Below are 27,363 nucleotides of genomic sequence, written 5' to 3'. Positions count from 1 at the left end.
AAAAAAAAAAAAAAAAAAAAAAATCTAGTCCAAGTACAAGGGACTTTGCAAGAGATTAGAGTCTAATGCAATAGAGTACCAGATATCACTGACATAGTTTCAGATTTTACATTGCAACTAATCTTTTAAAAATGTCCATTTACTGAGTTTTGGTGTAGTATCAAAGATGAGCATCACAGTTACCTGAAAAGGCTACCAAAATATTCCTCCTTTTTCTGACTGCATATCTGCATAAGACTGGATTTTCTTCATGTATGTCCCCCCATATATATTGTTACGTGAAAGATTGAATGCAAAAGCAAGTATGAGAATCTAACTGTGCTCTATTGAGCCAGACCCTAGAGATTTGAAAAAATGTAAAACAATGCCATGCTTCTCATGAATTTATTTTGCTTGGAAAATATAATTAATTTTCATAATCCTATGTTAAATGTAATAAGTTTCTTTTAATGAATTGCTAATTACAAATTTTGTTCAGTTTTAACTTCTCATACAGTAAATATAAATAGATATAAGTTGCATGAACAAAACTTCTGGGATATTCAGTAATTTTTAGGAGTATAAAAGGAACCTCAAACCAAAAACTTTGAAAATAGTTAAATAAATAAGATTTTATTTTCAGCCTGTTTGCTTGTGTATAAATTAAGGAATTCTAGAAGGATATAGTAGAAACTGGAAATAATGGTAACCTTTGGTGGAGGATTGAGGAAATGCTGAGAAATCAGGCAGACAGGATACAGGGTGGGAAGGAGCCTTCACACCACATAATTTTATACATTTTACATTTGTTCCATGTAACTATATCATGTATTTTATAAAAATTCTGGGGCACCTGAGTAGCTCAGTTCGTTAAGTGTCTGACTTTCGGTTTCAGCTCAAGTCATGATCTCATGGTTTCATGAGTTCAAGACCCACATTGGGCTCTGTGCTGACAGTGGAGCCTGCTTGGCGCGTGCTCGCTCGCTCTCTCTCCTCCCCTCACTTTCTACCCCTCCCTCTCTTGCTCTGTCTCCGTCTCTCTCAAACAAAAAACAAAAAAAAAAAATTCTATTCCGTGGCATATTGTCAGGAAGTTTTAAGGGGAAAAATAAAAGACAGAAATAGAGTCCTAGAACTTGCCAGAGAGGGAATAATTTTATTTTTCTTTTCAGATCTGCAGTGGTACGAAGGTCTAACACCAGCCCTATGGGCTTCCGGCTGGGATCCTGCTCCCCGGCACCAGCAGACACAGTACAGACAGTTGGACGAAGACTCTCCACTGGGTCTTCCAGGCCTTACTCCCCNAGACCTTTTTTTTTTTTTTTTTTTTTTTTTTTTCTATGACAAATCTGACATGACACTCTATGTCAGTTGTGACCATGGCTCATGGGCTCACGATGTCACTGAATCTCAGCTGATGGGGAGCCATGACCTTCCCCTCCAGCTCCACCCTCCTCCTGGCCCCCCGCGTGAGCATCTCTGTATAAATTTGTTAGGACCTCTATTGACAGTGTAATAATAAATGAATCTTACGGATAAAAAGTATCCCCATTGGGTTTGGGCTGTAAACACACAATAGCAGAAACCCTAAAGTACACGAGATGCCTGCCCACTTACCCTCGGGTCCGTGAGGATCAGGAGACAGTAGTGTCGCCGGCGTGTGGCTCACGCACACCTGAGGCCTTCCAGCTCTGGGAGGAGGACGGTGGCAGCTTCGTTACGGACCTTTTCACCTCTCGTGGAAACCACACGCAGGGCAGGGGTGCCAGAGTAAGCGGTAGCAGCAGCCACAAACCACAGTCTTCGTGGAACTGAGAGAGAAAGTGCTCCAGCTTCAGAACACACACGAGGGGGGCCAAAGCGGCTGTGACTGCAGACCCTGTGAGGCCTCATGGCTGTGGGGCCATGAGGGGAGCGGCCGCGGCCAGAGAGGGCCCGGGAGCCAGGTCTTGAGGCTCGCTGTGCAGATCCCAAACTTGCCACCCCCCAATGTATATGAATGTATTTCTATGTTTTTTACTTCTAAGAGAAGAGCACCTCAGCTCAGGCACAACTGCTGCACAACTGCTGTGAGGGCACAGGAGGGAGTTTCAGGAGGAGGCGGGGTGAAAAGGATTGAAGTGGTGCCCAGGAGCCCTGATTCAAAAAAACACAAAATCATAATGATAATGTTTTTAAAACTTTATTTCACTGCCTCACCTGCAATGGTTTTGAAGCTGTCTTAGCTGAAAAATCTCCAAACAAAACCCTGGCCCTCCTTCACCCCCTCCGCAGCTCCGGGGGCCCTTCAGGGTCCCCAGAGACAAGGTCCAAGCCTTATCCTTGCTCTCCAGGGAACGGCCCTTCCTGGGGACCTAACCGTTGCCTGCCCACCTAACCTCTTGGTCAGTGCCTCTTGTTTTTAGAGACCCAGGTGTCCTGTCTGCTTGGCCTCCCTGGGCCTTCTTAGCTCTTCCGCCTGTTAGTTTGGGTTCTGAGAGGTAGATGCAGAGAAGGTAGCTGCAGAGAAACTCCAGAGTGACTGGGGAGCATCTGTGATGGATCCGGAGTGGGGGGCAGGAGTCTGGGGGAGCCCCTTCAAATCACCTTGCAGGTCTGACTCCTGTGAGGGAGAGAAGGAGCCAGGAGGAGTGGGCAGGGGCGTCTCGACGAGCGTGAGCTCTCAGAAGGTTTCAGCCAGGCCCGAGGAGTGTCCCCCAGCACTGCCTTGTCCACGTTCCCTGACCTGCCGTGACGGCCTGAATTAGTGCCTCGCCCACACACAACGCAGTCGTTGTCTGGGCGCAGCCCTGGGAGACAGGCCTTGGCAGGAGCCTCAGGAACATGGTGGGTGCAGAGGGACAGCAGCTGGGCCGTCAGTCCGTCAGTGCAGTCAAATTTTGTGGACTATGATGTACTGTGCAATGTGCGCGTATGTTACCTGTTTCCATCCTTCGTTGGTTTTGAATCATTTCTCCTCCTTTTCCCCATTTCCCGGTTCATAGTTGGTACCATTCCTGAGCAATTTAGTCAGTGCTGCTGTGGGCATCCTCAGGGTCATGAATCCAGGAGTAGAAACTCATCAGGTAGGAAATATATTTGGTATACCAATCATTTTAATCCTGTTCTAAGTGGATTTGAGTTATGTTTCTCTGGTCTTATCAAAAGAATTGAACTGGTATGAAATATCTCATCTGTTATCTATCCTGTTGTTTAGAATCTTGGTCTAATATGTTTTAGTATAACCTGTAATCCCTAAAGTATCTCTCTTTGGGTAGATCTTTTATGAAAGTAAATCTTAGAAATTAAGTAACTGAGCTAAATTTTGGTCATTGTTACAAAGATCATGAAAATCAATCTAGAAAATGAAATTTCATTGCATTGATTACTGTTCTTGATAAGAGCTACCTGAGATAAATAGGAAAGAGATGTTTATTTGCTTTATTAAATAATATGTATATGCCTGAAAAGATATGTGTAAATCACACTTCTGTAATTTTATTTGGATTTTACTAAAATCCAAATTTTATTGGATGTGCATTTGAAGAGTTGGCCAATTAAAGGAATCCTGTATTACTTAGAAAGCCACTCTTTTCTTAGTTTTTCATATTTTGTGTTTCCCTAAAAATTAGTCTTCTATAACTTTCTCCAGAGCATAACATTTTGCTGCTGATTGTATTTGTGTGTATATATGTGTACACATATGCTCATGTACATACACATGCATATACACACACATGCACACACGGCAGTGCCCAGCTCTGAAAGATAAAATCCCAGATTTAGGAAGAGAGTAAGCTAGGAATGGTCAGTAGAAAAAGCTCCAATTTCCTTTTTGGGAAGATGATGGTAGCGTTCACTAAGGAGAGTTATATATCCTTAGTGTAGTAGTGGTAGTTGGGCTTACAAGAAGCTACAAAGAATTTGTAACTGCAGCTCCAGGCTTACTTGGGAGACCTTACGTTGGCATCAGCAAGGTGCCTTTGGGGAATTCTCTTGCTATTGCCAACTGTTCGCCATGTCAGGACCCTATTTCTGGGCACCTGGGGGGCTCAGTCTCTTGAGCATCTGACTCTTGATTTCAGCTCAGGTCATGATCTCATGGTTCATGGGATCAAGCCCTGCATCAGACTATATTCTGACAGTGTGGAGCCTGCTTGAGATTCTCTGCCTCTCTCCTGCTCGTGTGCATACGTGTGTGTGCTCATTCTCAAAACAAGCAGATAAACAAAAACACCCTATTTCTCAGGCTCTTGATCTGGTGTGCCCTTAAGAGGCAAGAATATCTGTGGACAAGTGTTTTCTTTGTAGAGAATATAGACTCCTTAGGCTATTAATTAATTTCATTAATGAAACTGATAAGAAATGAATTATCCATATGCTTGTTATTTTTAGACAAGTAAAATAAATTCCCAGAAAAGTATATAATCTAGTGTGTGTGTGTGTGTGTATACAGGGCTATTCTGGGTTGCTTTGAAAAGTTTCTTTTAGCTACTATACGAGAAAAGAGAATAATCACATTGGTATCGCCAAGTATGTATTCATATAAAAAGTAGAAATCATTCTGTTTAATATGGGTTTTTGTAGTTTGCATTAACTTTAACAATTTATGGTATAGTTCTCTTTTGTGCTCATCAGACCATACATTAATCTGCGTTACTTGCTAGCTGCTGATAAAAATGGCGAACATACCCATCATCATTAACTTCTATCTCCTGAGAATCCTAGTGACCATGGACTTGTTACTGTTTTGTAAAAGGTGTCTCAAAATAGTCTCTTGCCAAATAAACAGTTTTTAAAATATCTCCTGAAGAACATGACATTCATTAGAATTCTCACTTTAAGAATTGTCTTCTTAGTCGTTAAGATTTGCCCTGCACTTTGGGTGAACGTTGCCTGTGTTCTTGGCAGGTTCTCCAGTGCCACAGGCCCAGTCACCACAGTCTCTCCTGCTGGGTGCTAGACTGCAGAGCGCCCCCACCCTCACTGACATCTACCAGAACAAGCAGAAACTCCGAAAGCAGCACTCGGACCCCGTGTGCCCGTCCCACGCTGGGGCTGGGTACAGCTACTCACCTCAGCCCAGTCGGCCTGGCGGCCTGGGAACCTCTCCCACCAAGCACATGGGGTCCTCTCCTCGGAGTTCAGACTGGCTCTTTAAATCTCCTTTACCAACAATCATTGGCTCTCCTACCAAGGTATGTTTGTTAAACTCTTTTGTCAGTGTCAGGACTTTGTCAGTTAATTAAGGTTTGTTAAACAGAGCACAGGGTGTCGGATGTTGAGTTAAGGTTCAACAGTAGAGCACAAGAGAAATTGAAATAGAGAAGCCCGTTACTCACACGTCATGGCAGAAGTACCTGGCATGCCTGGAGAGGCTCACAGGGATGTCAAGGCAAGTGCAGACAGAGACAGCACCTGGGGCACATGCCTTTTTTAGGGTCCATGGATGGTTTCTTTAGAGTTCCTGAGCTAAATTGGTCCATTAAAACCAAAAGAATGAGATTCTGGTAAGCTCCACAGTAGTCTTCTCTATGGGACACATAAGGGGAAAGCCTGCGGGAGGCTTGTGACATCCAGGGCTGTTGGAGGAGTCCTATCCACGACTTACATTTCCCTCTGAATGTGCAGGCCGCTATCTAGGCCACACGCTTGCACGAGGGGCTCAAGGTCAACGTAAGGTCCCGCAGGCCGTGTGGCCACACAAGATGAATGCAGAGGCAGCAGTACTGTGGAGTAGCTCAGCTGAACTCTCTTGACAGTAGGTCATGAACTAGTGTGGTCAAGTACAGTAGTCCTTATGCCCAGGGGTTATGTTCCAAGGCTCTTAGCGGCGCTGTAACCACAGAGAGTAGCTAACCCTACATACACTGGTTTTTCCCTACACAGACATGTATGTTAAAGTTAAATGTATACAGTAGGCACAATAACAGATGAATACGAATAATAACAAAAGAGAACAGTTATATATGCTACAATAAGAGTTATACGAATATGATCTCTCCCCCCCAGAACACCATATTGTGCTGCGGCCACAGTGAGATGTGATGATGTGAGATGATAAAATGCCTGTGTGATGAGGCGAAGTAAGTTCAGTGATGCAGTGTTAGGCAACTGCTGACCTTCTGACAATACCTCAGGAGGAGGATTGTCTGCTTCCAGAGCGAGGTTGACCACGGAGAGCGAAACCATGCAACGGGGAGGCTGCTGCACACCAGGGAAAAGATTCATGAGGAGAATAGCTACAATTTAATGAGCACTCGCTGTGTGCCAGGCCCAGTCTAAGTACTTTACTTCCTGAAAGCTTTACATACATTAACCTACTTCATCCCAAAGAAAGAAAACTGAGGCTACGGGGTATGAAGAGTGAGAGTCAGTGTGTGAATCTGGTCTGACTTGTGCTCCTGAGCGCCGTGCTGTGCAGCCTGCCGATTCTGAATGCCGCCCGCATTGTGCTAACTAGCATCCATACTTTCTTCCTCAGACCACAGCTCCTTTCAAAATACCTAAAACGCAAGCATCTTCCAACCTGCTAGCCTTGGTTACTCGTCATGGGCCTTCTGAAGGGCAATCTAAAGATGGCAGTGACCCACGGGAATGCTCTCACTGTCTCTTAGTGCAAGGAAGTGAGCGGCAGAAGTCTGAGCGGCAGAACAAGGCAGTGTTTGGCAGGTAAAGCCCACATTTCCTTCCAGCTTTAATGTGAAAACTGTAATAGTACATATATATCTGGCATAAAGGCAACCAGACCAAATTAGTGTAGTAGCTGGTTTATGCCACATAGTTAATGATATGAACTGTATGCATTTAGAATCTCTGAAAACCACAGGTGCTTCCTATAACTGTGAATACAAAGCTCTCACTGAATTTCCTGAATGTTCTGTCTCTGCCTTTTGTTTATTTTGGTTATTAAAGTTCATCTCTGCCTTGAATTGTTTGATATCTATTTTTTGTCTCCTCGTTCTCTGACTTCCCATTAACCCTTTTGTGGCTTGGCTTAAATCCCCCTTAATATTTTAATGTCTGGGTTTTTAAAGTATACTTTTCTGTTATTAACATCATTCTTCTTTTTAGGTCTGTCAGTACCGGGAAATTATCAGATCAACAAGTAAAGATACCTTTAGGTGGACACCAGGGCAGCACAGACAGTTTAAATACAGAACGACCAATGGATACAGGTAAGACACATGGGGTTTCTTTTCAGGCAGGTAACTTGGTAGTGCATGTGTTGGTTTCCTATTTTTGCTGCCACAGATTACCACAAGCTTGGTGGCTTAAAACAACATAAATGTATTATCGTACATGACCTCTGGAGGTCAGAGGTCTGCAGTGGGGGTTTCTGGGCTCAAATCTGTGTTGGCAAGGCTGCATTTCTTCTGGAGGCTCTAGGGGAGAATGCATACCCTTGCCTTTTCCAGCGTCTAGAGACTGCCCCCATTCCTTGGCTTGGGTCCCCTTCCCATCGGGGACCAGTCTAGACTCTGACCTTCTCCCTCCCTATTCTACACTTAAAGGACACTTGTAATTACATTGGACCCACTGGATAATCTGAGATAATCTCTCTATTCTACGGCCAGCTGATTAGCAATTTAAGGTCTATCTACAACTTTACCCTTTGGCATGTAACAGCCTACTTAGGATTTCCAGGCATTAGTACATGGATGTCTTTGGCTGTGTGGAAGGGCAAGAGAACGTAATTATTCCACCTGCTTCTGTTTCATGAATTTACTCACCCAGATTTCTTCACCCAATCCTTGTCATTTCATCTTCTTTCTCAGCACATCATGATAGGGGCTTGTTAGGTATCTTGATGATCAACAGCTAGGAGTTAGAAGGAATTCTCGCCCAAGACTGGTTTTTATTGGTAGGACAATACTGGCCAAAGTTAGCTTACCATTTTTTATACAGTGAGTACATCCTATAAAAAAAAAAAACGCAGGTCACTTATATCCCCTGACCTTTTCATGGCTGTTTCAGGGACTGTTGTGTCCACAGACTCACATCTAGATTACTTGAACTGTTTGTCAAAAAATAACAACAAAGAGGAGGCTGCAGACCATAACCTAGACGTGTTTAATCAAATCTTCTGGGAATGGATTCTAGGACTCTATTTTTAACGAGCTCCCCACATGATTATCATATACACTTAAATCTGAGAATCACTATTGTAATTTCTTTGCTCTGGTTTTCTCTAGAATTTTTTTTATTGACTCTCCCATTAGCATCCAGAGAAGGAAATACCTGGATCCTCAGATATCTGATTGAACATGGTTTCTAATCCAAAGAGAATACTCCACTCTTTTCTTGCTTGCATGGTTTCTGAAGAGAAGTCCGATGTAATTCTTACCCTTGGTCCTCTATAGGTGAGGTGTTTTTTCTTTGGCTTCTTTCAAGACTTTTTTTTCTCTGTCTTGATTCTCAGCAGTTTGAATATTCTATGTCTAGGTGTAATTTTTTTTCGTATTCATCCTTCTTGGTGTTCTCTGAGCTTCCTGGGGTCTGTGGTTTGGTTCTGTCATATATTTTGGAAAATTCTCTGTCATTACTACCTCATATATTTCTTCTATTCCTGTCTCTTTCTCTGATATTCCCATTACGTATATGTTATACTTTTGTAGTTGTCCTATAGTTCTTGAATATTCTGTTTTTGTTTTTGTGTTCATTCTTCTTTGTATTTCGTTTCCAGTTTTTGGAGTTCATATTTGACACATCTTCAAGCTAACTGATTCTCTCCTCAGCCATGTCCATCTCCTGATGAGCACATCAAATGCATTATTCATTTCTGTTTTGATGATTTTGATGTATAATGTTTCCTTTTCATTATAGAGTTTACATCTCTCTTCTTGTGTTATCCATCTATTCTTACATGTTGTTTGCTTTTTCCGTTAGAGTTCTTAGCATATTAATCATAGTTATTTTAAATTTCTAATCTGATCATTCCAATCTGCTATTTGTGAGTCTGGTTTTGATGGTTACTCTGTCTCATCAAACTAGTTTTACCTTTTAGCTTCTCTTTTAATTTTGTGTGTGTGAAAGCCTGACGTGATGTATTGGATAAAAGGAATTGAGTTACATAGTATAAGGGGTTTTTTTTTGTTTTCTGGCTAGGAGTTAGGCTGTTCTTAGTGTTTACTATACCTGTATGTGTCAGGCTAAACTTTTCTCTGTTGTTTTTGAGTTTCCCTAGATATCCCTCTTTAAATAACATGTGACCCTTGACTAACTCTATATATTCCCCTAAGAGTTTTATATCTCAGCTCTTACATTTAGATTTGTGAGCCACTTTGACTTATTTTTTGTGGACAATGTTATATAGGAGTCCAACTTCATTCTTTTGTGTGTGGATATTCAGTGGTTCCAACACCGTTTATTGAAAAGGTGAATCTTTCTTCCATTGAATTGTTTTGCCAGCCTTGTAAAAAACCTGTTGACTATAAATGTGTTTATTTCTGAGCTCTAATTCTATTATATCAATCTGTGTGTCTGTTATGCTGGTACTGTACTGCCTTGATTACTATAGCTTTATAGTAACCAAAGAAATGTGAGTCCTCCAGCTTTGTTCGTCTTTTTTTTTTTTTTTTTTTGAGATAGAGATAGCGTGAGCAGGGGTGGGTCAGAAAGAGAGGGAGACACAGAATCCGAAACAGGCTCCAGGCTCTGAGCTCTTCCTCAGCACAGAGCCCAACGCGGGGCCTGAACCCACAAACCGCGAGATCATGACCTGAGCTGAAGTGGGACGCTTAACCGACTGAGCCACCCAGGTGCCCCCTTTGTTCATCTTTTTCAAGATTGTTTTGGCAATCCTGGGCCCTTGAGTGTCCATTATAAATATTAGCATCACCTGCTAAGATGAAATTTATCTCTGGATTCACATGCTTTAATATATGAAAATCAATTAATGTAATACATAACACTCAATATGTTAGGAATAGAAGTGAATTTACTCACCTGATAAAGAGCATGTATGAAAAACCCACAACTAACATCATACTTAATGGTGAAAGATTGACTGCTTTCTCCCCATGATCAGGAACAAGACAAAGATATTTGCTGTCATCACTTCTCTTTTACATGCATCAGTGGCTCTAGCCAGGGCAACTTGGCAAAATGACTACAACAATACAACCAACAAACAAAACACCCAGCTTGGAAAGGAAGAAATAAAACTACCTCTATTTGCAGATGGCATGATCCTGTATATAAAAAGTCCTAAGTAATCCACTAAAAACCTATTTGAACTAATAGATGAAGTTACTTGCATGACAGGGTATAAGATCAATATCCAAAAATCCACTGTATTTCTTCTACACTGGCAAGAAACAATCTGAAAATGACATTAAGAAAACAGTTCTATGTAAGATACCATCAAAGATCAAATACTTAGGGATAAATTTAATAAAGGTATAAAACTTTTCTGAAAATTACAAAACAGTGATAAATTAAAGAAGACCTAAATAATGGAAAGAAACCCCATATTTATAGATCAGAAGACTTAGTGTTGTTAACTCCCCAAACTGATCGATAGATTGAATGAAACCCCCATATGTGACAGGTCACTTTCCTCTTGCTGCTCCCAAGGTTGTCTCCTCGTCTTCCGCTTTTACTGTCTTACTCTGGTGTATCTACGTGTGGTTTTCTTTGACTTCATCTTTAAGTCTGTTGAGCTTCTTAGATATACAGATACATGTTTGTCATCAAACTTGAGAAATTTTCAGCCATTATTTACTTGGTTATTTTTTTCTGTCTCTCCTCTCCTCCTCCCATCATGCGTATAATACACACTATGCTTAGGTACCCATAATGGCGTCTCATAGCTCTTTGAGGTCCTGCTCTCTTTTCTCTCGATGCCTCAGATTGCACAATCTCTGTAGATTTATCTTCTAGCTCATGGATTCTTTCTTCTGATTCAGATCTGCTGTTGAACCCCTGTAGTGAAGTTTTAATTTCAGTTATTATTCTTTTTAATTCCCGAATTTGCATTTGGGGTTTTTCTTAATAATCTCTCTTTTTATTGATATTCTTTATTTGATGAGACATTAATGTCATACTTCTACTGAAAATTTTTTTCCTTGGGGTGCCTGCGTGGCTCAGTCGGTTAAGCGTCCAACTCTTGATTTCAAAGGCTCAGGTCATGATGTCATGGTCATGAGATCAAGTCCTGCATCGGGCCCTGTGATGGGCATGGAGCCTGTTTAAGGCTCTCAGTCTGTGTCATCCTCGGCCCCTCCCCAGCTTGCACATATGTGCTCGCTCTCAAAAAAATTTTTTTTTCTTGAGTGTAGTTGACATACAATGTTACATTAGGTTTAGATATACAGCATAGCAATTCAGCATCTCTCCACATTATGCTATGTTCACCGTCAGTGTAGCTACCATCTGTCACCATATAATGTGATTATAATATCATTGACTCTATTCCTTATGCTGTACCTTTGATTCCCATGACTTACTCATTCCCTAACTGAAAGCCTGTATCTCCCTTTCCCCGTCACCCATTTTGCCTTTCCCCCTACCTGGCAACATCAGTTTGTTCTACGTATTTGTAGGTCTGGTTTTTCTTTTTTGTTTATTCGTTTTGTTTTTCAGGTTCCACATATGAATAAAATCATTTGGTACTGTCTTTCTCCATCTGATTTGTTTCACTTGTGAATAATAACCCTCCATGTTGTCACAAATGGCAAGATCGATCCCAGTCCTTTTTTATGGTTGCATAGCATTCCATTGTATAAATAACACACACACACACCATTTTCTTTATGTAGCCATCTGTTGATGGACACTTAATGTTGCTTCCCTATCTTTGCTATTATAAATAATGCTACAGTAAACATAGGGGGGCATATATCTTTTTGGTTAAAACATTTTTTTTTACCGTTTATTTTTGAGAGAGAGCATGAGCAGGGGAGGGGCAGAGAGAGAGGGAGACAGAGAATCTGAAGCAGGCTCCGCACTATCAGTACAAAGCCCGATGTGAGGCTCAATCCCATGGACTGTGAGGTCATGACCTGAGCCAAAGTTGGACACTCAACCAACTGAGCTACCCAGGTGGCCCACATATATCTTTTTGAATGAGTGTTTTCATTTTCTTTGGGAAAATACCTAGTAATGGAATTATTGGATCATAGAGTAATTCTATTTTTAATGTTTTGAGGAATCTTTGTACTGTTTTCCACAGTGGCTGTACCAATTTGCGTTGTCACCAGCAATGCATGATGGTTCCTTTTTCTCCACATCTTCACCAACTCTTGTTATTTCTTGTGTGTTGTTTTTATTTTAGCCATTCTGACAGGTGTGTAAAATTTTCCTTTACTTTTTAAAGTATGGTTTCCTTTAGTTATTTGAAGATGTTTAAAAGAGCTCCTTTGAAGTCTATCTGCTAATTTTGACATTTGAGCCCTCTCAAGGGCAGCTTCTGTTTATTTTTCTTCCTGTGTGTGGCCACACTTTTTTTTTTTAATGTTTATTTTTGAGAGAGAGACAAGAGCATGAGCAGGGAAGGAGCAGAGAAGAGAAAGAGAGGGGGGTGGGGGTGGGGGAGGGAGACACAGAATCTGAAGCAGGCTCCAGGCTCTGAGCTGTGAGTACAGAGCCCGACGTGGGGCTCAAACCCACAAACCTCAAGATCATTACCTGAGCCAAAGTCAGACACTCAACCAACTGAGCCACCAGGCGCCCCGTGTGTGGTCACTCTTTACTGTTTATTTGCACATATCACGTTTTTGTTGAAAACTAGACCTTTTATATAATATTTTTGTAGCAATTCTGATTCCTCTAGTCCCCTACTCTTTAACTTCTTGTTTTGGGCTTATATGTTTAGTCTCGTCTGGACTCTTTTCAGTGAAATCTGTTGGCCTGGTAGTGTGAAGCCTCTGGCATCCATCTTCAGAGAGCAAGCTTTGGGCATGTGTACCCTTGCCCTGGGATGCAGTGGCTTTGACAGGGCTCTCTTTGACGCTTTCTTTGGTCCCCCAGGCTGTCTCCCTCTGTTGGTATCACATCCAGCTGGTGGTCCCTGCTACTTGCCCTCTGAGTGCTCTCTTTCTGACAAATTGTACTGACCTAAATCGCTCCACAGTCTTGTCTGGTTAAATTCTGGCCCTTTTGCAGAAGTAGTCTTTGAAGCCAGTCTTCTTTCAGCCTCGTTTCAGCCTCCTGACCACAGGAGGGCTCTTCTTAGCCATCTCTTTCCCTGGTTCTCTCTATTAAACTTCTAGATGGTCTGTTTGCTGGCTTGCTGCTCTCGTGGAGCCAGCAGCCTCCCCATTGTTTCTTACCCAAACCTTCATTGTTTTTGACAGTGCCCTCAGCCGAGAGCTTTCTCGTCTGTTTCACATAAAGTCTGTTTCCTTGGGGAGGATTTCAGAATTCCTTGTTCTCTGCCTCCTCCACCACCTTGGAAAATCGTGTGCACCCTTCTCTCGAGCTGGGTGTGAGGATAGGGGCCCATTGCTTTTAGAGTGACTCCCTTGCTTTGTGCACTGGGTGGCGGGTGGGCTGGAAGCCTCTGGTCTTTTTGGCTTGTCTTTCTCTACAGGCGTGAGACCTCTGCTCGACAGGTGAACTGAGGTGAGGACAGTAAAGCTCTATGATTTCATCTATGGGCCTTGGTTCTACCCTCTGAGTAGGGGCTGGGTGGAGACACAGTTCTTACTAAGATGCGGTAGATACTCTTGAATAAATGTTTCATTTCCCGCATGCCCTCGAACATTTTACAGAGGCTTTAAGTGGTGGTTTTTTAAAAAATAATTTTCACCAGTTAGACGGTTGTCTCACCGAGGAGCAGGTCTGCAACGCCCCTCACCCGCTGCGTTCTGGAAGTGATCGTTCAGGGTGCTCACTGCCAAAGGGCAGTCACCAGTTGTTGGGACAGTGTTTGAAAATAGCTTTTTGAAAGACCGTGTTATGTCTTGTTCTCCTTTACAAGTAAATGTATACGTTGTGTAAGTTCTGCATGAATATATGGTATGATTTCAGTCTAAGTTTGTGTGTGTGAAGCCAGGTCGTTCTCCTTAAACAATATTTAGGCAGAAAATGCATCTTTGATGATTTTTATTCTCTTTTTCTGTTCCCTCTTCAGCATGAACTTAATTATCAGCATTTGAAATTGCACATTTCTGTAATCATGAAATTTCCTTTTCTGAAAGCAAAGACTTGATAGGAGGAAAAACATAAGACCTTAAAAAACAATAAGATCACTGGCCCTTAAACTATCCCCATGACTGTCTTTACATGTATAGCTAATAAAATAACAGTATTACATAAAAAGAATATCCGTGTCATTTTGTATATCTTATACAACAGTAGGTGCTATTTAATTGATTTCCATTTACTCCCTAGAAGATTTTTATGAACTCTCTGTTCTGTTCATTAGATGCTTCAAGTTTACTATGCTCTGTTGTGGATCGTAGACACTGATGGCAGTTTTTTTTCTGTCTGGTTCAGTGTATCTACCTGTTTTGTGTTGTTACCCTGCCTCCATTCTTTGGCCACAGAAATGTCATGTTTTTGAGATGCTTGAATGTGAAAAAGCTTTGGACGACTTCTGTTCATTCTGCTCAGTTTGGTGGAGAGGGACTTTCTCCTTATCTTCCTTTAGCCCCCGCTGAGCGCATCAGGCCCCTCTGGCACTGGCCCCGCTCCCGGCCCCTGACTGACGCCAGCTGCTGTGCCGAGGCGTGTGTGTGCTTCGACCCCACTCTCTCCAGCTTCTCAAGCTCTTACACTGCGGGGACTCCTGTTCTCCCTTCAGCTTTTCCTCACGTTTTTATTCTGAGGGCTTGGTTTCCACTTCTTCAAATTATCCTCAACGGGTGTGACTGCAGGTCACATACTAGAAGTTTACAGAAGTGACTCTGCGGACGCCGCTTTGGCATGAAGAAGATTCACAGCTGTGAAGAGATTACTACAAAATACTATTAGGGGAGACCTGTGTTGCATTTCTGATTTTAAGTGTAATAAATGCTTATTGAAAAAAAACCCTAATATCAGAGTACAGGTCTCCCTATAAGCCCAGCCCCCGAAACAAACACTGTCGGAGCGATGTAACACGTTGTGAACTGTTCACCGCAGCCCCCGCAGGAGCTTGTGGTGCCGTGCTGGCGCCCCCCCCAGGAGCAGCAGCCAGTTCCAGGGCCGTCCTGTTCACTGTTGGGTCTCCTCCACACGGCGCCACGGCCCCCACCTGTACCCACGTGGTCCTTCGAACAAGAACCACCTCAGGTGAAGAATTGTCTTGTTATGATTGTGGCTAGTGTTGGAAGCGCAGTGTTAATGACTTAATGGTGTGACGGAGGCAAGTCCCTTGACCTCTCTGGACTTCCGTTTCTTTACCAATGACACGGAGATCATCATTTTCTTTACTGTAAAGGGTTGTAAGGTGTGAATGGGACCTTATTTGTGGGGGAAGAACTTTATAAAAGTACTGTATACTTATAATAACATATAATAATTATAGCAACACAACAGACGTATGACTTCTCCATGATGAAGCGGCTGTGCCTCTGGTGCTTCTTAGCTTAGATGAAAAGCGTAATTTAGCACCTCTAGTAAATTTTTTGAAATGTTAGATGGTTGGTTGTCTTTGCTTTATTCTTTTTAGAAGCCTAAGTTTTATCTTTTTTGTACCTTGGGTCCCAAACTTTGCACTTAGTCCTATCTACATTTAGATAGGTTAATTCATTCATTTTATCATCCTCCGTACTCTATACATAGGTTGTTAATACCCTAAATGAAGAAAGTATTTAGAATGGACCTGAAATGAGGTCTCAGTTGACATCATCTTCTGTATTGGACTGTGTGTTCTCGGAGTTCTCTTACGCTGAATGAGTGACCAATCACGATGTCAGTAGATTAATAAACAAAAGATTATAAACCGATAACGAGAGAGGGGGTAGAGCTAATAATCTTCTTCTTCAGACTATTAGAAGTAGTAAGTAAAAATAAAACACCATTTTCAGCAGAAAGTAATGGGTTTTTTTCCTTTTCATTATTTTTTATTTATTTATTTTTACAAATAGTTTATTGCAGAAAGTAATGTTTTATACCTGTTAACTAAGGCAACGCTGAAAGACTGCGATGTGCAGCGTGGCTGAGGGTGGGTGGGATCACTGTGCTTCCTCACAGCCCCATCCGAGACAGTAAGGCGGTCTCACCAAGGGCTATAAATGCGGTGTCACACTTGCTCTGTGGAAACCCCATTCCTGTTTGCAACACCGCTTTGGAGTATCGATCACAAGTGAACCATCCAAAGGAAGGAAAAACTTCAGATTTCATTACAGTGTTATTTGTGATACAAAAATCAGAAATAGTATAAATCTTCCGGTAATCATTACATATAAAATTCAGTGAACTGCTCTGCATCGACCGCATTTTACAATTATAAGGACTACCGAACAATAGGGTGAGATGTGCATGTTATAAATTAGTTTAAAACCAGCCATGATGAGGTCTGTGAAATGTACGTATGAATGAGGAGTGCAGGGGAACTTAGGGGTCAGTGACTTTCCTTGTAACACCCCCTGTTCCTCGGAGAGGGGGAGCGGGCGCTCACCACAGGCCCTGCACATGTCCTGTTCCCCTGCAGCAGGCTCCAGCGGCTCCGGAGGCTCCCTGTGCTCCGCCAGCGGCCGCGTGTGCCTGGGCTCCCCGCCCGGGCCCTGCCTGGGGTGCTCCCCTCCGGGAGCGGAGGCGGCTCCCAGCCTGAGACACATGCCTTACGGTGCTTCGCCCCCCAGCCTGGAGGGGCTCCTCACCTTTGAAGCCCCTGAACTGCCAGAGGAGACACTGATGGAGGTAGGGGCGAGCGTGTGCCTCTGTGGGCTGGGGGCGGGGGGGGGCAGGAGAAATGGAATGTTCTGGTGATGGTGAAAGCGCAGAACACAGCACAGTTCTGAAGCTTTGTTTTCTCTTTAACTTACCTTGTCTTTTCCCTTTGAAAAGCATTGCTGATATGTTTTGAGAGTGATGTTGACCGTGACACTCATCCAGAACAACTTTGGTTGAGAGGACGTAGCACATGTACACTTTGTTAGATCTGCAGCTTATGTGCTACTTCTAAGACTTGTGAAACACAGTCTTTGTACTGAACCCATGACTTTTGGGTCTCAATGCTTGCTTTTCTTCATAAGATAAAAATATGCTCTTAGGCTTATAAAATAATAAAGCATAATGCCAGATTCACCCCTACCGCCAAGAAGTAAACCTGCCCTGCAGATGCGCACATTTGTAGGCCAGCACCTCCCTCGGTGGGGCCAGCTCCTCGGGGAAACACACCCGACCCGAAGCAGGCCGCACACACATTCACAGCGACAGAACCTCACTTTCTGACCCCGGACACGGAGCCAGTTCGGCTCCTCAGACTCCAGGACCGTGTCCAGGGCCTACACTGTGTCCTCGGTGCCCAGCTACAGTGCTAACTCAGCTAGCATTTCAAGTTAAAATGCTCAGTTCTCCAGGCCAGCAGAGAACAGTCTCTCTCCATGGCAGCCTTCCAACTAACATTTTTATTTTGCTTGAATGGGAATTAAATATTTCACATAAAAGTTATAAAATGTTGCATGCAAAATTTTAGTAGTTTTAGTCATAATTTTGAAAACCTGTGTAATCCAGTCCTAAGACTGGGAAAGTGGTTTTCAGAGGTTTTTCAGTCTCCATCAGATTAGACACAATTGAGTTCTGATACAGTTTCCGGTGTACTAGAAAGCACAGTCCAGTATGCTGTCGGACAGCAGAGACTTTCAAACGTTAATTGGTTCTCCTTTTTCTAGGAAAACGATTCCCATCCTTTTTTCATCATAAAAGGAGACTGAGAAGCTTAGTCTTATTTGAAATTTAAAAAAATATCTATAGCTAAAAACATCTCAAAACAACATTAATTTGGGGCGCCTGGATGGCTCAGTCGGTTAAGCATCTGACTTTGGCTAAGGTCATGATCTCAGGGTTCTTCAGTTCAAGCCCCACACTGGTTGAGCACAAGCCCTGCTTTGGGTGAGCCTCCCTTCTCTCTCTCATTTGTTCTCTCTCTATCTCTCTCTGACCCTCATGGGATTCTCTCTCCCTCTTTGCCTCTGGCTCACTTGTGACCTCTCCCCCACACCACCACCAAAAAAAAAAAAAAAAAAAAAAAAAATTACTTTTAGAATACCCATTTTTAATGCATGCTTTTTATGTCTATACTCCCCTCTTTAAGTGAACAGCTCACAGAAATTTAGAGCTTTGGTTAAGCTCTGGGAACTGAAAACCCACCAGAAATTAAAACATCTCTGACACTGTAAGTCAGTAGAATTTACTAAACTAGCAAGAAGTGTGGTTTAGTGTAAAGAATATTCTTAAAATCCTGATATTTCTTTGGTCATGTTTTTGTCTCAAGTATATGGATTTAATTATTTAGTTTTTGGGTTGTGCTTATTTTTGTTTCTGTTTTTCTGGTAAAAGCACAGTGGCCTCATTCCTCTGACAATTTTATGGCTGCCCTCATACACACACACAGACACATGCACACCCCATATCTGGTTTCACCTGTGTTTATTTTCTTACTGGTTTTCTGGAACTTAAAAATCTTCATCTGTTTTGCTCATTCTGATATTCATAAGTATAGAGAAACATTAGCATTGGCCATGGTTTATATACAGAAAAGAGTGCGTGCCTCTTAACTGAGAGTTTCTAAGACCCGTTGGCTTTGCCGCAGCGAGAACACACAGACACCTTACGCCACCTGAGCGTGATGCTGATGTTCACCGAGTGCGTGCTGGACCTGACTGCCGCGCGGGGAGGAAGCCCGCAGCTGTGCTCATCCGCGGTCTCCTTGTACCAGATCCAGGAGAGTGTGGTCGTGGACCAGATCAGCCAACTAAGCAAAGACTGGGGGTAGGTGCGCCCTCGTCCTTCACTTCCACATTCTTCGTGCCTCTGCAAATTCATGTCTGAGACGGACACCTAGTCACACACTAGACATCACCTCTCATTACGAAACACTCCGAGGGAGCCCGGAGTTTCTCCATTGTGCTAGATTTCACTGTATGAGCCAAGACTTGAAGATTCTGCAACCCTAGCGTTGCCTTCTCTTTGTATCTTATACTGTCGGAGATATTTGATGATAAAGGGATAGTGCCGGTGTTTGAGTAGACCTGTTGTATCCAAGGCACACACACACCTTCTTCCTTCCAGAGTTACTTGTGCATCAGAAATATCAAGGAGACTGAGAGTCCTTTAGAATTGCTGTGTTAGTGGTGACCTGATGTGTCGAGAGCGGAGTCTGGCATGTCATTCCCCAGGGTGACACTCTGCTGTCTTCTGTGCGCAGGCGGGTGGAGCAGCTGGTGTTGTACATGAAGGCAGCACAGCTCCTAGCGGCGTCTCTGCATCTCGCCAAAGCCCAGGTCAAGTCCGGGAAACTGAGCCCCTCCACGGCGGTGAAACAAGGTATGGGTGGGCGTGACAGTCTCCAGCTGCCCCTTTCCCTGTGGCACTGAGCGCTTGCCATGAGAAGTCCCCTTGTCAGTAGCTACTTGTAGGGGCGCCTGGGCGGCTCAGTCGGTTGAGCATCAGACTCATGATTTCAGCTCAGGTCATGCTGTCACGGTTCACGGGATAAAACCCCAGGTCTGGGATTCTCTGTCTCTCCCCTCTCCTCTCTCTCTGCCCTTCTCTCTCTCTCTCTCTCTCCCTCCCTCAAAATAAATAGATAATCATTTTAAAAAACATTTAAATGTTCTTACCTGGGCAAAGATGGTGACTTTTCTGTTTTTTGATTTTGCCATTTAATTGATACAGAGAACAGTCAGAAGTGCTTTTCTGAACTGGGAGAGAACACGTGAAAGAATCTGATTTCCGGTCTTTTTTTTTGTATTTTAATGTTTATTTTTGCGAGAGACAGAGACAGAGAGACAGAGTGTGAGTAGGGGAGGGGCAGGGGGGTACAGAACACAGAATCTGAAGGAGGCTCCAGGATCTGAGCTGTCAGTACAGAGCCCGACATGGGGCTCAAACCCATGAACCGTGAGAGCATGACCTGAGCTGAAGTTGGACACAATCAACTGAGCCACCCAGGCGTGCCCCCACCCCCACCCCGGTCACGTTTTTTTCAATGATCATTTAGTGTCACTTTTCTTAAATCAGCAGGAAATGTGCATGTCACTGTGACTTTATTTTTGGAGGAAAATTAAAATTGTCATCTCAACTTCTTTTCAGTTGTCAAAAATTTGAATGAACGATATAAATTCTGCATCACTATGTGCAAGAAACTTACGGAAAAGCTGACTCGCTTCTTCTCTGACAAACAGAGATTTATTGATGAAATCAACAGCGTGACTGCAGAGAAACTCATCTATAATTGTGCTGTAGAAATGGTAACCTTTTCTATGGTTAATTATTATTTAAGAGTATCTTTTGAGCTGAATACCTGTTTTACCTTATCGTTTTAAAAATAGCCTGTGCCCTTGACTACTCCCAAGTCCCAGACACTGTGATAACCTCTAGAGGAGGGCATGGACTTCAGGAGCGCAGGTGACACATTACGTAACGTTGGCTACTGCATTTGGCAGTGTTACTGTGCCTCTTAAAAATTGCTAACATCAGGCATGATCTAATCTTTTTACTCTTAGCATCTAAAAGCTTTGGCTGGATCTGTTTCTGCATTTCCTACTGTCTAAGAAATTTTGGCATAATAAAACATTAGAAAAAATACCACTCTGTTTACCAGTCCACAAAAGTTCAGGTGCCCAGATTCCACTTATTGACCTTATTGAAGTATAGACACAAAGTAAAATCTGCTTTTCCAATTATTTGGGTATACTGTAAGAAATACTTTGTTTCTGGCTCATGGGGGAAAAGTTGCTCTGAAGTAGTGACGAAACTGGGAACTGTTAAGTAGTTTAGTGGGGGGAAAATTACTGAGCAATCTTATTTTTGCCACATTAACAAATAAATTAACATAATAAATCCTCCCCTCAACAAGCATCTACTTTACAGTTATATTACCCTTGGCCTTTTTTGCAAGTCATCAAAAGTCAACTGAAAATAACTTTGGAGTATAAACTGGTGATAGGAATAACATACGTTATTTTGCCGTAAATGATTGATATGAATCATAGGTGTTGTATCATTCTATACTGAATTGAGACTTCATATGATAAATTATTTCTAGAAATTTGTCCCAAGAAAAATGTCCTCTCCTAAGGAGTTATGGTGCTGCTTTCTTTTCTGATAAATAACCATGTAACTCGAATAGGTTCCTCCCTTTGCCCGGCCTGCACGGCAGACTTCATGATATTAGCACTCGTGTTTAGTTATTTAATCTTCATCCTTTTCAGAATGGATTTTCTGTATCCATTTTATTTGTTTTATTTTACTGGCTTTAAAGTATTTTTTGAAAGAAACATCATATTGGCAAGTACACATTAGGATACTGGGTTACTCGCAGGTCCTGGCATTTAATGATTAAAGAGGATGTTAAAGAACAAAAATCAGCCAAGTAAAATTGAAGATCTAATAGGCTTTTGTTAAGTGATTCTTGCATCAGACAGCACTCCCTGTAGCAAGCAGAGGAGAGTTCTACTGAGCTAAATAAAACAAAGGTGTTTGAAGGGAAAGGGGGTAGTGAAAAAGAGGAATTCATTAGCAAGGAATGCATTGTTTAGGCAAAGGTGCCCTCCTAAGGGGAACAGAAGGGGAGAAGGAAGGGGTCATCAGTACGTTTCCGAGTGCTGACCAGGAAATGCCATGTTGACTGGTTCTTGGTTACAGATCTGGGATTGGAACCGCAGGCAGGTGAGGTAGTATGTCCTGGCTGACTGACCTGGCCTAAGAGATGCCATTGTGGGCCTGGGTTTTCTTTTTTAACAAGGAAATCAGAATACCGTTCGGAAGACTTCTCAGATAGTCATGACCTGTGCATAATACTACTGTCCCCTCTTTCTGGAAAGCCCGTGCCCACCTTTCTCATCACCTCTACTCCTTACGACTCAGCCAACACATCACTTCCTGGAGGCTTCCTTTCCCTAATCCCCGCCTTCCACGGTGGGGTTAGATACTCTCCTGGTACATGTTCCGTCCCCATCTCGGCCTCCTCCTAGTGTCCCATGGAATTAGCAAGCCATGTCTTCACGCCTGTGTGTCCCTCCAGACTGAGGTCTCCTCTGTGGCATGTGCAGAGCTAGGCACTTGCAAACACCTCTGGATGAATGAGTGACTATGCCAGAAAATTCTTCGGTTAAAAGAAGCTAATAAATGACTTTTAACACCATTTAGTTATCTTATTATAACAAAATCTACCTTAATGAAATGTCAGGTTGCCCTAGTATGAGAGTATATTTTTAAAATAAACTTTTTATTTTTTATTTATTTATTTTTTTAATATTTTCATTTATTTCTAGGAGAGAGAGACAGCGTGAGCAGGGGAGGGTCAGAAAGAGAGGGAGACACAGACTCCGAAATAGGCTCCAGGCTCTGAGCTGGCTGTCAGCACAGAGCCCGACACGGGGTCAAACCCACGAACTGCGAGATCATGACGTGAGCGAAAGTCGGACGCCCAACTGACTAAGCCACCTAGGCGCCCCTAAAATAAACTTTTTAGTGTAGCCATAGAAGAGCCAATTTAGAAGTACAAATTTTATGAGTCGTGAATCTCTCTCTTGAGTACGGGATTATGTTTGAAGGCGGAATAACTCTTCCATCAAGAAGCTCCTTTATATATCTCATCTGAGTTTTGTATAGTTTGGTAGATTTATCATTTCGAAAATGTGTTAGTTTTAGATAGGTGTCACGTAAAGCTGCATTGCCCAAATGGATGTGTGTTTTCTTGGAAAAGTTGAGAATTTTCTTGTTCTTGTTGACGTGGCTTCAGGTTCAGTCTGCAGCCCTGGATGAGATGTTCCAGCAGACGGAGGACATTGTTTATCGCTATCATAAGGCAGCCCTTCTTCTGGAAGGCCTCACTAAGATTCTCCAGGACCCTGCGGATATTGAAAACGTACAGAAATGTAAGTTGCTTTGGAAAGTGGTGTGTTCCTTGATGGCACCTGATTCCCTCCTGTGGGTGTGGCAGGAAGAGCTTACAGTTTGGAGTCGCTATGCCTGGGTTTGAATCTCGGCTTTCCAACTTTGGGCAAATCACCCACCCTTTCTGTCGTCTGCTGCTGCTTCTAAAAGATGAGAGAGTTGTTTGAGGAACGGAGATAATGCTTGTAACGTACCGATTGATGGCTTTTGATTTTTATACTGCATTACCGTGTTGGAAGGTGTGTGTTTGTGTATGGAGAAAACTCTGTTTTTATTGTTAAATAATAATCGTACAACTATTTTAAGCTTGTGGGCTTCGACGCAGAGCCTGCTTCGAATCCTCTCTCTGCCTCTCCCCCATTCGTGCTCTCTCCCTCTCAAAAATCAACATTAAAAAAAAAATTTCATGAAGATCCTATGTACCTCAGATCTGGCATGGACGACAGTGGAGACTGAGAGGATGCCGGGATGATGATCTCATTTATCAAATATAAGCCCTGGTTTTTGAGGAGCACATGTGGTCACACCACATTTTGAAGAGCCGCAAGGGGACGGCAATTCTAAAATTATGTGCAGTTTCGTGAGCCAAGCTAGCTGTTAAAACCTAAATGTTCTTTATTTGGCGTGCTAACCCACAGTTTGCTCCAGTGCATCACTGAGCTAGAAATTATATGTAAATGATTATCAGGCAGAAAGAAGAAAAAGTTTTCAGAATGGTTGGCTGACTTTGGGACAAAGGTAGAATAGAGACCAGGATGTAGGTAGAGAGTGGGTTTTTTTGTGTGTTTTGGTTTTTGTTTCTTTCATTAGTTCTGCCGTTGGTTTTGAAAACAGAAATGACTTTTGTTATGAATTTACTTTATTCCTAGATAAAACGAGTATTGAAAGAAGATTGTCGGCACTCTGCTGTAGCCCTGCAACCCTGTGAGCAGCAGCCAGCCCTGCCCCTGGATCAGGGGCGGGACTGAGGAGAGGTTCGGGATGACGGCTTGGGTTCTGTTTCCCCGTCCCCGGGAGACTGTACTTTCTCACCTGGTGACTACCAAAGAGCAAGCAGTGACTTCACAAAGGAGGAACAATCCAAAAACTACATACTTGTAGGAAATCTGCCTTATCGGAGACACCACCCCCTTCCCCTTTTCTTTGTAGAAGAAGCAAGAGCATTCCACCTGGCTCTCAGCTCGAACCTGGTAAATAAATGTACCTTAGAAATAGAATGATCAGTGCAGTTATTCTTAAAGATAATTAAGAATGGAACAAAATGAGTGGCTCTTTACTTCGTTCATCAGAGCAATGTGTGAAATTCCACGTATTTACTGAGGTATAAAAGTAAAAAAAAAAAATCTACATCTCATCCAGGCAGTTTAATATCTGGGGTAGGTTTGTCTAAGTCTGAGCGTGCATCCTTAAACAGCTCAGGAAGAAATAGCTTAAGAACAAGCTGAAAGAAGGCTCTTAGAAGAAATTGTGAAATCTTCTATTTGATCTAATATGGACACGTTAATCTTCCAAAATCTTTCATATTGCACTAATTTATTAAAACAACTGTGTATTGGATTTTGCAATTTAAAACTAACTGAGGCACAATGGACTTGTTTAAAATATTTTACTTGATTATATTCTATACACACACCATTTCCAGAATTCACGTGTAATGTCTAGTGGACTTTTAAATGGTAAAAACTTGTGTTCATGTGGACCTTTGCATTTTTTTAACCTGTTCATCTACACGTAACAGATTTTCTCAGTGGTATTTTTTGAGTTGCTGCTTGTTTGCTTTTGGTTTTATTTTTTTATCGTGCATGCAGAATGTGCATTGACGCCTGTGAGCTCTAGGTTTACTAAAGGCTAGGTTTATTTGGGCAGTATTAGCAAAAATATCAATCGGGAGACTCTCAAGAATTTTAGTGGGGCCAAAACAAAGTTGGCAACCTGAAGGCTTGTTAGTGATGTGGAGTTTCTACATGAAGTTAGTGAAAAATGAGGTTTGTTTTCTCTTAGGAAAATGGGAAGCTCTCTCCAGCCTAATGTGCGTTTTTCACATTAATCCTGACGGTTCACCAAATAGCTAGTCCTGGAGAAGGCGGGCAGTTAACATCCCTCCAGAAACTTCCTACATTGTGTATTTGGTTTCTTTTCCTCACCTGCTTGAATACTTGAATAAACCATTCTCCAGTTTTATCTCTGTCCTTTTAGATCATATAATCCAAACTCTGACAAATTGCACAGAAGCTCTTTTGGCATTAATCTAATTTTAGTGTACTGATAAAGACAAACAAAAACATGTTTTTTCCTTTCCTTTGACGAAGTAATGTAATTTTTACCTTATTTATCTGTATGAAATTCCAGCAGTTAATTTGAACATTTATTTATATGATGTTTGTATTTTTAGGTCTTTAATACAGTGTTTCTACCTCTCATTTGTAACTGCATGCATTATTCTTGAAACTAGGTAAAACTCACTGAATTGTGTAATCACCTTTTTATGATTGCCTGTACAGATGTATATTAAGGTAAAATAAAACCGACAAAGTGTTTCTAGGGTAAAGCTGGGTCCGTCTTACGTGGCTTGTCAAGCCAGCTCCTTCCTCAGCAAGTTTGAAGGCTTGGTCACTAATATCCTTTGTCCTGCCCCAGGATTTCCGATGCTCGGTGACTGTCACGCAGGCTGCCACGCATGTAGATGACAAGGATTCCAGTCCCTCCTTGCAGGGTGATAAGCACCGGTATTAGGGACACTCTGGCTTGTGTAATTTTTTCAAGCTTACTGAGCAATTTCATTCACCTTCTCCGAGTTACCAGCTGCGCACTCTAGCAGACCCTCCAGGGGGCTGGGTTTGCTCAGGCCCCTCTGCCCTGTCTTTTTTTTTTTTCTTTTATTTAAACACAGGATGAAACAAGTTCTCAGCGAGTAAGTGAAGTGTCTGAAGTCAGGTAACTAGTGAGGTAGTTAAGCCAAGCTTTGTGACTTCCAAGTTCATTCTCCTTCCTCTTGTATAATAAAGGTCCGTCTCGTGGTACTTGCTATGTGTGAAACCGTGAAGTCTGGACAGCAAAGAACAAACTGTAAACCCATGAATAACGTTCTGATTCTCCTTCCATTTTCAAGGCCAATTGTTTTCAGAGATCTTGCCTTGATTATAGCAATAATAAACGCTCTATGTTTCCACGAGTATTTTTTAATTCCATATCCTCTATTTCACGAGGTAGAAATGGGCCAGGCTGCACATCTGTGGGCGGACACCGGTATTGAAGGCACAGGTGGGAAGTCACTGAGCGCAGCCTGTAAACAGGGGCGGACTCCGCCGCTGCCAGAGTCGGCCTCGCGAGGCACCGCGGCCTGCCCGGGCCTCAGCTTCCCGCCCTCCGCCCGGAGGAGCAGAGGAGGCAGCAGTTGTCTCGCTTCTGCCCGAGGGAGTCCCGCGGAGGAGCTTCCTGGCAGGGCTGGGTCCCCCTCAGTCCCCACAGGGCCACAGGGGAGAAGTGGAGCGGCACGTAGCGGACACGGACACCAGGCCGTCGACTCGGGGATCTGGGAAGTCCCTGGGGCGACAGAAGTGATGGCGGACGCCTTGCCGCACAGCGGAGTCTCTGCAGGCCGCCTTCAATCCTTTCGGAGACAAAGCTCAGTGTGTGGCCCCGGGAAGACTGCCTGCTGGCGCCCGCGACACCGAGGAGCCACTGCTCGGGGACCGTGGTGGCCTCCCTCCGCCTGGAGGTGCATCTCGGAAGCGTCGGTGTCCATCCCTACGCGGCCGTGAGACCAGAGGCTTCCAGAGGCTTCTCTGCCGGCTGCGCTCAGGGCGGGCCGGTGGGGGCCTCTCCCAGGCGACGCTGCCGGGCGCAGGGCCGCGGACCTCGCCGCACCGCGCGCCCTCCTCCATGCAGCTTCCGGGACTTGCTTCCACCGCTAGGAAAGGCCAGCCCAGCACTTGTTTGCCGAAAACTGCGCTCTGCCTCCTCGGCGTGGTGGCCCCTTGGGTCCCAGACTCCAGCGACCCCGTGCAGAGCTGCGGCTCCAGGGGTCAAGGGCACAGAGCTCAAAGAGTAGGGGTGCGGATGAAACAGGTGAGTGAGCACGACGCTCGCTGTGGGGCCGGTGGAGGCCCGCGGCCCCCTGCTGTTTTGTTGTGGGGGGAGGGGGTGGAGAAGAGCTTGTGTTTGGGGCCAGGCCTGGGTTTAGGGCTCCCTGGAGCCACGCTTGCTGTGGCCGGACACCTTCTGAGAGCACGTGGCCCCTTCCCTGGCTGCCCGCCCGGCAACCTGGGCAACCTGCGTCCAGACTTCCCTTTATTTACCCTTTTACGCCAATCTGGCCGTTTCAGTGAAGCGTTTGTATCGCTCTAATATTTATTACTTTATTTGATCTTCATACCAACCCTTACTTGCCTCATTTTACAGATGGAGAAA

General features: G+C 43.4%; 1 protein-coding gene across 1 annotated transcript in view; it reads left to right on the top strand.

The window, feature by feature from the left end:
* The window catches only part of ULK2 (unc-51 like autophagy activating kinase 2), an 83,916-nt gene extending 57,791 nt beyond the window's left edge, over window positions 1-26,125 (top strand). Inside the window, exons 17-28 of the mRNA XM_077746704.1 lie at window positions 1,152-1,291; window positions 2,961-3,044; window positions 4,870-5,156; window positions 6,443-6,630; window positions 7,033-7,136; window positions 15,028-15,177; window positions 16,541-16,749; window positions 18,644-18,822; window positions 19,259-19,377; window positions 20,146-20,303; window positions 22,799-22,934; window positions 23,823-26,125. Coding sequence (XP_077602830.1) covers window positions 1,152-1,291; window positions 2,961-3,044; window positions 4,870-5,156; window positions 6,443-6,630; window positions 7,033-7,136; window positions 15,028-15,177; window positions 16,541-16,749; window positions 18,644-18,822; window positions 19,259-19,377; window positions 20,146-20,303; window positions 22,799-22,934; window positions 23,823-23,881 — 1,813 coding nt within the window. The 3' untranslated portion in view covers window positions 23,882-26,125. The remainder of the gene's footprint in view (window positions 1-1,151; window positions 1,292-2,960; window positions 3,045-4,869; window positions 5,157-6,442; window positions 6,631-7,032; window positions 7,137-15,027; window positions 15,178-16,540; window positions 16,750-18,643; window positions 18,823-19,258; window positions 19,378-20,145; window positions 20,304-22,798; window positions 22,935-23,822) is intronic.
* The last annotated feature ends 1,238 nt before the right edge of the window (window positions 26,126-27,363 follow it).

This window comes from Crocuta crocuta, unplaced genomic scaffold (assembly GCF_008692635.1).
Source record: "Crocuta crocuta isolate KB4526 unplaced genomic scaffold, BGI_CrCroc_1.0 scaffold139, whole genome shotgun sequence".
In the NCBI taxonomy this organism is placed as follows: domain Eukaryota; kingdom Metazoa; phylum Chordata; class Mammalia; order Carnivora; family Hyaenidae; genus Crocuta; species Crocuta crocuta.
The sequence above is the reverse complement of the archived record's forward strand: the minus strand, read 5'-3'. Positions and strand labels throughout refer to the sequence as shown.